Source organism: Opisthorchis viverrini (assembly GCF_000715545.1).
Source record: "Opisthorchis viverrini unplaced genomic scaffold opera_v5_91, whole genome shotgun sequence".
Taxonomy (NCBI): domain Eukaryota; kingdom Metazoa; phylum Platyhelminthes; class Trematoda; order Opisthorchiida; family Opisthorchiidae; genus Opisthorchis; species Opisthorchis viverrini.
In genome coordinates this window covers 44,987-55,936 of record NW_008751746.1, presented here as the reverse complement: position 1 = coordinate 55,936, position 10,950 = coordinate 44,987, and the positions used below count along the sequence as shown (strand labels likewise).

Below are 10,950 nucleotides of genomic sequence, written 5' to 3'. Positions count from 1 at the left end.
TACATGTGATGCAGAGTATGAAATTACGGGAATGCTAATATCCCGCAGTATGTGCTGGCGATTCGTTAGACGACAATTGCTTCAGATGTTCACTGTAATCTTACTTTTGCGAATCTGACTCCGCTTGTTCGTTCTCGGCTTACTGACGTCAGCCTTCGAGAGAGAACTCAAGAACTTAAAGTGCAAGTATGTGATACATCCGAAGTACTTCCTGAATTGTCACTCCCCACTACACACCATCAAAATCCGTCCGTTTGACCTCATTCAACCAAACCCAGTGCATTCCCTATAGTCTGTAGCCCCAACAAAGTGCAAAGAAACCCGGTGATCGGTAGGTCCCTTAGTGTGAGCATCTAATTACGAATTTTCATCATTCACAGCACTGGTTTTGAAGGACAAGGCAATCTACCGAGAGCTACTTCCCCTTAACGGTGTACAGCACAGATGGCAAAAATACACATGAAACCAACAATCTCAGCCAAACATGCGGTTATACACTTGAGGTTACTGGATACATCTCGCTAAATGATCTGATCATCATTCTGAAAGTGTAGCTTTGTAGTGCGCCGGCATTGATTGTCACGAAGTTACGGAGTAACGCTTTAAACAATCGGTTGTAGAGTGAAGTAAGCTTACCAACAAGTGTTGCTCACAATCTATTTGCTCTAATAAGACGTCATTGTCTCAGAGATTGATGCTCTATGTCCAGAAGTCATCCTTTCGGGGGTTCTGTCAAATTCAGTAAAGAGGATTTTGGAAAATGAGACGTCGGCCCTTAGATGACAGCCACTGTTTTTAGGCGGATAAAAAATTGCCTCACAAGCACGCTATTTCTGCTTCTCCTTCTCGGTAATTTGGACAAGAAATAATATTTGCTCACTCACGCACATCATCTCAAATTTCCCGTTTTTTAAGATGGCAAACTGCGTATCTCTGCTATCAGGGGACTCGTCTTTTTCACTTTGTCCGTCCAGTTTTCTCAGAGCACTTTTTTTGCAGCGCACAATCTCCACAGTCCGATTCAATTCTCATCACCCACTCGCCCACACGTTTCAGAATATTTTCTGTTTACAAATCACACCTCTTCACTGTAGCAAACGAATTCGCCCACTAATGGCCCCTCTAAGTAACTGAGTAGATTCCTACTGATTGGTTCGTCAGATCACACAAGAGGCAATAGCAACAGTTGTAGCAGTCTGTTAGTATATAAACGGCTTCTGTCAATCGTTTGGTGGACTGTAGTTTCGCAACACAACCCGGGCGCAACATGCTGACCAAACTGAACCCAATAGCAATCTGCATTTTCCTGGTTGTGATGCAGGCAAGAGGACTGATGCTTTCCAGACTCAGAAACGTAAGTCGAACTACTCGAAATGTAATCTGCAGATCCGATCCATAGAATTCATTATCAGAGGCAACCATCAGATGCATGCTGTACACATCACTCGTTTAATTGGATGACATACCGTAATAAAGCAGGCACTTCAACGTTAGGGTCATAAATTCAATCGTCTAACAATATGGGGATGTTCTGTACTTGGACGTATCCCGTTTTATAAACAACTGATTTACTGTAACGTTTGTTTGAGGATCGATGGCACCCATCGCTGACTAGGACCTTGGAGCTTTTGATGGATCAGTTGCCGATTCGTGAATCGTCGCCCAATCTAGTTTATGCCAATTCGAATATTCGGGTTAGTTCCTTAGTCATTTGGTTTACCGTAAGTTCCGGACACTGAGGTGAATGCTGTATCATTTGTTGCTGTTTTGAGTTCGGCTGTAAGTCTCTTGGTTGACCACATCACTGTGTGGGTACTTTTTGATGAGTACGGCTGTTTTGAGCCATTCAATCCCCATTCGACAACAGCCAAGGATGGTGTGTACAGGCCTAGCTCGCCGTTGTTTCAGCCGATTATTAGCCGCTGGTCTTTGAGTCTTGCGGAACCACACACGTACTTTTGCCATAAAGATATACAGCCGTGTCATGTTCTCCAGAGTGACTGCGCCAGCGAGGTCGAAGGTTGCTGGGTAAAGTAGAGCACATGTATATAGAGAGCTGATAATTTTCAGAAAATATAACCTGAATCCAGCATTAGCTCCGAGCATGGTGGCACAAATTTCGACCCATTGTTTTGGACGAACCACTGAACTTGAAAAACGTGCCAGTTTAGCTTATCATTGACCGTCTAGCTCGCACAGGAAACCTCGGGGTTTATTTTCAGAACAAATGATCGTTCATTTTACTCACCATGCACCTACCAAACATATATTTGCTCAAGCTGACGAAGTTTCTGATTCAATGAAAGGAGTGTTTGTCGTGAAACTATTTTGCTGGCCACCATTTTTCATTTTCCTTGTCAGCGTTTTTTTTCTGCCAGCTTACTGGGCATGACGACAATATCTGTGACATTTCTTGAGTGCTGGTCCGAAATGCCTAACAAGAGGTTTGCATTATGCTCAACTCATTAGGTGTGAGGCACAAGCACCGGGAGTTTCGATTCGACGGTTTATTATTATATTTCTGTGGGTAGCAGTTTGGTGTCGTACAAATCGCGATGTTGCAATTCCGTTTCAACAAACCCCTTTGACCTTTCTGTACAGGGAGCTACAAGTATGATGTATTCTGTTAGGTCCGTTGTAGATCCAAGTATCGCATAAAGATGATACAATCCTGTAGCCAAATTCAGAAAACTGGATTGTGTTTGATCTATGGAGGATGCTCTGTTTGCAGCTCAAAAATAATTTGAGTAAGCACTAAATACAACCGAATGTTGTTGTTCACGCATGCGATACCATCTGGGTGCCATTTGACATTTAACACAGAAAGAAAAATTCCTGACTTATTTAACCCAAACTGGTTTTTTATAAGAGTCAAGGAATGACTTCTAAAAATCCACGATAGATGGGACTTTGAACTATTGTCCTGTTTTTCAGGGAGGACAAACCTCAGACGATATTAGTGTTGAGGTAATCACACTTTTGTCTTGAAGCAACGTTTGATGATGTGCTTTTCACAGAAGAGTCCATTCCTTTGGGCCAACAGAGGTAATCAAGCCATCGATTGGCAGATTAGGTACAACGCTGTTGAAAACTCACAGACTGAAAATAATACTCTTCTTGTAGGGTTGAAATGTTTTTTAAAATCCACATGTTCAGCTATCTCAAAACATACAATGGGTAAGAGCCGATTACTACAAAGTGGCTTGAAGAAATTTGACGCGGATCCTCAATCGGAGGTATTTGTAACCTATGACAGACGAAATTCAACAGCCAATGAAGTACGAAAGTTCCGATTCTCATAAAAATAACTCTCAAAACAAGTGGGGCAACTTTTAATGGTGACTAACAGCTATAAACGCATGGTCTTGATAAGTCAAAAATCACTTGAATTAGTTTACTTCGATGGCAAATAAGGACAGGCAGCCAATTCGTGTTTAAATTAGAAGCAAAAACTTCAATCTTGAACAAGATATTTAATCATGTCACATCGATCTGGTCAGTCCCGATCAGGAAGAAGGGCGTACCGAACCTCAACCTCTAACCAACAAAATCCGCTTTATCCTTGAATTGCCAGATGAGTTTTTCACCTGCTTTGTAAAGATCATACCCGCCAACCCATGCCTGCTGACTTTCTCATAGTCTCCATTGATAGATATATCGGTTTTCCACGAAGTGCACCCAAAATTACAGTTTTGTTAAAAATGAGTGTTACATCTCGTAGATGCTCCTAAAAATATGCCTAAGATGTTTCAGAAACCTCAGACCAGTTTCGTTCCCCAAATGTGGACACTCCACTTCCTTGATTCTACTCCAGTAGACAAAAATTGATTTTAAGGCAGATGACAAATGGTTTAAGAAAAAGCAGCTACACTTAATAATATAGAACATAACAAGGTTCTCCCCTTTGCTCCCAAGCCATCACATAAATCGTGAGCAACACCGTGTTTACAGTGTTGATAGTATGATATATTTGGCATCGTTTCTACTACCTTCGGCAGTAATTGGTTCACGAAAAAACCAGCTGTCGGTTCGACATCAAAAGAGGTTAAATATGCTTGAAATTATCCGCTGCACTGGGTCGTTCCTCAAATTCCCAATGTTCTTTTATCAGCTGTTTTATTTGGTGTTTAATTGTTGTTTACCTGGTCAAATGATATCTAGAAATCGTTCCCCTTAAATTTTTGCCGCGAGCTACTCATTAGTAGTCTTTTCGCCGCTGGACTAATCGCCGTTGTGGGAAAACACCATCTGTGGTGTCTGTTTCTGCTGGAATATTGATTGGCTGATCAAATGGATTTAAATACACGCACGTTTGAGCTTATCTTGGCTGGACTGTATGAAATAGTCATCGGAAGGGCATCACAGTTGGTTGACGAAATTAAGGAACCATTCTGAATGAGGCATCTAGTTGTAAACCTTAATAGGAATGTTATTCCCCCTTGAGATGACAAGTCTATGGTTTAGTGCAAATCAAGAATAGCACTGTTTTAACCATGTTGGGCGCAAGCCAACGCCTGCTGTACTTTTGGCCGATTTGGAAAGTGAAGTTTTGAGAATAACGACCATTAAGTAGTTCCACTTCAAGACAGACAACATTCCTGGAGGAAAAAGCTCCAAATGGGTATCCTCGTACAATGCTCCTAACACCGTCATACTTCTGTCTCAAACTGGTTCGCACTACTGCCAGTATTATAGAATGTGACACCTAGAGTTGAGGGAACGATTGTATGAAACTTGCTGATTCGAAATAAATACTGAAAATTTGAGCTGACTGATAAATGTCTCCCTTGGAAACTTATAGGCTGGACTCATCATATCAGACGTCTGGGAATCAGTAGCCCAGCTTTCGGATGGAGAGAGATTTCCCAATCCCTTAATAACCAAGGCAGTGATGGTCGTAATTCGACTAGTATATAGGCATCCCCTAATTCACCAGCGAACAAATATGATACGCCTGCTTCACCGAAACCACGTTTCCATAAAGTGGAGTGAGATAAACAAAAAATGAACCACTAGCACACTATGGATTGTGCATTTCCTCAGTTTTACAACATGTAATTGTGTTGCACTCCACTAGAACCCTTGTCAACGGCGAGGAATGACACAGTCCTCAAAAAATTGGGTTGAAATATCTCGCCACAAAAAGAATCTGAGGACGTAGGACGATCAGGGAAGCTTCCCCTTTAGATAACTAGAATGACACTACGGTCTTTGTGAGGGGATGACACATCGAAATTTAATCAACGGCTGCTTCTAACTTCGCGAAACAGTGATCAATAGTGATTGCTTGTATTTGAAAACAGCGTTTTCATAAATTACTTCTAGCCTTGCTCGTTCTCACGGAAGAAGATAAATTTCTGAGCTTTCCAGTCGCAAATCGTTAAACTGAGGCAGAACTCTATCTACCTTGTCTGTCCCCGAGTTTTGCCAGGCTAACCACATCAAATTTGACTTGCTGTTTGAACACCAATGGTTTTACAGACTCCGTACAGTCCAGCGACTCAAAAGTCGCTAAGGCGAAACTCACGTTAACAAAATAAAACTGTCGCAGACCTTGACTAGAGTTAAGGCATGCAATGGGTCATTTGCCATCATGCTGGTGCATGGTGCACGTTATCCCTGGTCAAGACCAAATTAGCTACTTTTGTTGGTGCCGAGAATCTGAATGTAGTGCGAACAGTTGAGAGATCTCAGGGAGACGAAAATCGATAGAGTGAAACTACGGACTGTTGAAATTATAAATCTCTCAGGGTGGTCACCATCCGACAGACTCCGGGTATTATTTTGTCAGTGGTGGGTGGGAAGAACTCCATGGGTACTAGAAAAAAACATTGACTATGCATGTGAAATGTAACCGATTTCTTGTCACTGTCTAAGACGAATAAATGTTGCCAACCGATCACATCATCGGTCACGATGCCGTTGAACACGGACTACATAAGCTTAAGCGTTTGCGTGAACAACAAAGAACTACTCACAGATTAAATGAACAGATGTTCATGTAAGTTTGAGTGGGGACCAAAAAGCAGACGAATTATGGTATACAAACAGGAGAAGAATGTGCGTGTAAGTCAGTTGTCTTAACTTTATTTCCTTCTAGTTGCTTGTATGTCTGGGGTAGTGAATTCCATTTACGGAACCATTGGCACTCACGTTTTTGAGTCCTCTTTTCCCTTAAATACCTTGATGTCTCTAGTGAGTCTTAATTTTTCATGGACAATGTGCTGACGATGTACGTGCCAAAATCAGAATCATTCCACTCATTATGATGATCAATTTCTCACCCACTTGTTTATTTCCTTCCTCGCACCAAACCTTAGTACCCGAGAACAAAGCACAAAATGCCAGTTGGTGGCAAAAAATGTAAGACAGCCCAAAGACACATTCTACGATTATTTCATACAAACTTGGGGGTTTTCTTTTAGCCCAAATTCGGTTTGTGTCGGCGGTATGTTGTTATTGATGCTGGTGACGACGCTGAAAGTGCAGGTCAAATCTCTCACGTAATATTTTTCACTGATATTCATCATCATCGTCTTCTAATGTCTCAACCAAACCGAGATAATTCTGGCCACTTCACTGTCAACGGCGATGTGAGATTCGCTGCGAGCAGCTTGATTCATCCAGGTGTCACTAGTGAGACTCGATTATGAAGTCTACCTGTCTTTGACAACATTTGATTGTAATGTAAAGCATTAGACGGATGCGCAGTCAATAACAGCTCAACGGCTTTTTTCGTGCCACCGTTTGCTGAAACGTTAAATCAGTACTTAGGACTGCAGAAAGAAATTCATGAAAACCTATGCAAATTCTCTCCCAATTGTTTCCAACTTTCGTATCTGGTAGTGTGTTTTCAGTAGTGTGGTCAGCAAACATTTTCCGGTGTTTGGAAGAGTCTTCACAATTCCGAAATATTAGATTCTATGAGAGCGCCTCGAGATCTGGCATTCATTAATTGCCATCTGTAAGCGAAATCAATGCAAGGCATGCTCTAAGAAAAGTAAGGATATTTGACCATTTAGGTGCACTGTTGTCTGCTCCAAAATAAAGCTACCTTTTTTTCTGGTGCATGTTGCTATGCGAAACTTTACATTATTATTAACAATAACTTGATGTTTTTCTTCCGGTTTTGTAACTCAAGTAGCACATATGAAGTGAAAACTTATGGCATTGAGCTTTAGAAGCTAAAAATACAATTGTGGCACCAATACTTTTGCGTTTTATAGAAAAAGTGGCCACGCGAAAAACTGGACTTCAAGTGGTTGCTCTGTTTAACTCTATAATACCACAAAGATTCATATACTACTGATTTTAGTCGTGAGTCATTATGTGATCAGCCGCTTTTCTGAATCTATTGCTGCATTCAAATTCAACACTTCGCTGGTGACGGATACTTGATTATTTTAGCCATAGTCTTTTTTACTTAAGGGGACATCTGACGTTTCACCTACACTGGAATTCTTAGAAGTTGGTCATCGATTTAGGGGGAATGTATTTACATCCCATCTCAACACGCTAAATCAAGGAAGAAGCCCAAGCGTTTATACAATTTTGCACACGCTTTTATCTAGTTCTCACATTTAGTTTTTCTCCTAACCCCTCCCCTTTTATTACAGTTTTATCCAGAAGGCATCCCAGCTGATGCAGTCGATGACGCATTGGAACACTGCCGAAAGTTGACAGGATCTCGAGATCTTGACATGCCACACAGCGAATACACCCGATTCTTGAACTCATGCGTATTTCAGCGACTCAGTATGGATGCACTAAAGTCCGAAAGCTGATCAGAGATTGTTTCTTCAGATATCATTCACCTTCTGGAGACAAAAGAACTGCGATATCTGGACCACCCTCAAACAAACTGCTTTGGCCGGTAACACACAATCTTTCTTCACAGCGTTGAAGACTGCTGTGTTCCCTACATTGACCAATGATTTAGTCATATCTCCCCTACCGCCCACTCCATGATCCCATGAGTTTGTCCGGATATCACAGTCAAATGTCTCTTTAATGACTCAAATACAATCATGGCAAAGAAGGTGTCGCAGCACAGACTCGTTTTTCCTCATATGCCTTATCAAGCCCGATAGACTGGTGGAAGAAATAATTTGGAAGAAACGTCCTGGTAACTGACGAGGGCTGGCTTGTTGGAACAACACCTTCAGTACACCCCATAATCAGTATTCGCCCCCTCCTAGCTTCATTTGCTAGATGCATATATGAGAAACACGATTGATTGTGCCGTAGAGTTGCTACATCGTTTATTGGAGTTGTCACCTGCACGCACATCAAGAAATCATAAGAACTTTCGGCTCTTTAACCCCTAGATGAGAGACAAAAACTTCATCGTTCTACTCCGAATGGTTGACCGCCAGTGGAAATACCTCACAGATGAGTTAAATACAATGTTACTGTATTCTATAGAGAAAAAAAGTGGGGAATGACCTATGATCGCGATTAGTTTTTCGGTCGGGCGATCAAAAGTCATTCCCTGCTAGCAGCACGTATATTAACACACGCGTAACACTACTCCACGCACAACCACCAACGCTACGCTACGCACCACTACGCTCCCCACTAACACACTGATCATGTCACCTCGATTGGTGATGAAACGCTTGCAATCAAATTTCTCAGCGAACAAGCCAACGACCATAATGCTGTTCATTAAATCGTGCGATTAAGATGGCGCGGTCACTTGTTGACCGAATCCTCGAGTGAGGAATTACACTACTCGTAAAGAGGTTTCGGGTTTTAGTTATGACTAAAGGCTCTTGAGATGAGCACCGCCAAGGGTTCTTTGCCAACACGAAGCAGCTCTGCAGTGCGCTATGACTTTACAGCATACAGTGACTTAACTTGCAGGGAGAAATCTCCGTTATTATTGCGATGTCTTTTTAGACAGCAATCAGAATGCATAACACAAAAAATTTCATGGCCAGTGATTTTTAGCCACTATATCCGGGATTTTGTTGCACATATATCGATATATTTGAGGGTAATCAAGTAGGTTTGTGGTTCGTGTATTTGTTAAATTTTTCACAGGTTTTTCTACCAAGAAAATTCGGAAATAATTGTGAAAATAATTGAACGACTGTTCGGGGGTTTTGACGTCATCTCAACCAAAAGTGGTCACATTTCAAAGAAAGTCGATCGAAATGAAATAGCGTCTAAATTTTTGTCGTTTGTTACTTTGTACGCTGGCTACTCCTACATGGCCCTTGGTAACCCGGTCAAATCCTGAGGTTCCTGCGGGTCACACAGTGGTTAACAATAACAGGAGTTTAGCAAGTGAAACCAATGTGAGAAGCCAGATAACGCTGCCCGATATAACAATCCATTGAGCTTAGAACCTGGCGAATGAGCCGCGTATCCTAATCGCTTCATACTTCAGTCCTATTGTGATTACAGCCTTCCCTTGTTTAGTTGGTACAATATAGATGGAATATTCGTTGGTGATCAGCCACACTTTTTGCTGAGTTAGTAGTAAAATTGCTTGATCGGCTTCCGATTGTTTCACAACTAGAGTTCCATCAGATTCCTCAGAACTATCGTTTGACAGTGGGATGTCACAGTTGTTCTATGTAAAATGAAACGATTGGTCTCAAAGGATCAGAGTTTGAACCATTTCGATGGACAATACCTATTTGCTCAACCTTTTTTCTGAGGTACTTGTAGACGAACTTTCACGTAAATTCAGTGATCAAAGTGAAGAATTGCGCCTACTGGCTGGATGACTCACTGCCTCATTTCTTTTACTCCCTTCGTCGTGTGAGGGATACCTGAAGAAAATGTGGCAGTGTCAGCGAAGTGGTTTATCAAGTCGTGAATGCCGCACGATTTTACCGGCTTCCAGAAGAAACCCCGTGCGATGAGCGCAACAAATAAGAATCATTTTCTGCAGACTGAGCAGTGTTCAGTCTAACATATCAAAGCATTGTATTGTCGTACTTGTTGTGCTCGAAGAATAATCGACATTACAATTGCCTCTGTTTTCTTACTGCTGCCAAATAAGCTATAGGAAATTCGCCCGCTGCAACGTCCATTTTGGGTGGACACATAGGTAGAGCGGCGAATAACAGGCAAAAGAGTGCAAAGGCTTCTGTCTCAAAAGATGTTATGTCCATGTGAAAGCTGATAGTTTTCGGTTGAAGTCGGAAACTGGGAGGGGTCACAGAATTTCGTTACGGTCAGTTTGTACGCTTTTCTTCTATTGTATGCCACCTGAAAATCTCAAGTCATAATTTGGGTGGTGGGCGAATGTTCATTCTCAGTAGTTCCAAAAGTAGCCGTTTTCTATCCAGATTGTGTGTTACAGGTTATATAGTTTGATCGTTGTTCTATCGACAGCACAACAAATCCGCTCTGCTCACTGATTCCGGCAAACTAAGCCTGTTAGCTGAGATTCACTGTCAAGCGAAGATAAAGTGAGTTCATTGCTTCAGTGGTCTTCTGACCAGCAAGTAGTTAATGGTGATCCATGATATATCACACTGGAAAGAGGTACGCGAGAAAGTACCGCACGAAAGGAAATTTCTCTCGAAAGAACACGACCCTTCCAGTTTCTCGGAAAAAAATTGTGCACCTGTTTGCTTAGAAAACCCACTGCTTCTAATTTCAGGATAATGAGATTTTAAGTATTACTGGAGGGACCACTTTGCTAGTGAATACAAAACTATGCTGAAAAGCTCAAGAGAATCACAAAACTGTTTCTGCTTTGTCTTGAATCCCCATCAGTATGCGCAGCACAAACCTCTGGAAAGATATGAACAATCAAAGTTCGCGTAGTATTTTGAAAAGAAAACGGTTTGACCACAAGTATTTGACGAGTAATGCGGTTAGCTCACACAGACTGGATGGAAAACTATAAACCCTCATCTTACGCTACTCGGTCTTGGCTGCCTCATTGGGAAAAGATTCCCTAGGTGGAGGAACAATTCGAACTACAGG

At 41.7% G+C, this 10,950-nt stretch overlaps 1 protein-coding gene across 1 annotated transcript; it reads left to right on the top strand.

The window, feature by feature from the left end:
- Window positions 1-1,256: 1,256 nt before the first annotated feature.
- Window positions 1,257-8,031, top strand: T265_13664 (hypothetical protein; the record flags this gene model as incomplete). Its single annotated transcript, XM_009169945.1, has 2 exons — window positions 1,257-1,354; window positions 7,617-8,031. The coding sequence occupies 2 exons, from the start codon at window positions 1,268-1,270 to the stop codon at window positions 7,782-7,784; spliced, it is 255 nt and encodes an 84-aa protein (XP_009168209.1).
- Window positions 8,032-10,950: the final 2,919 nt, after the last annotated feature.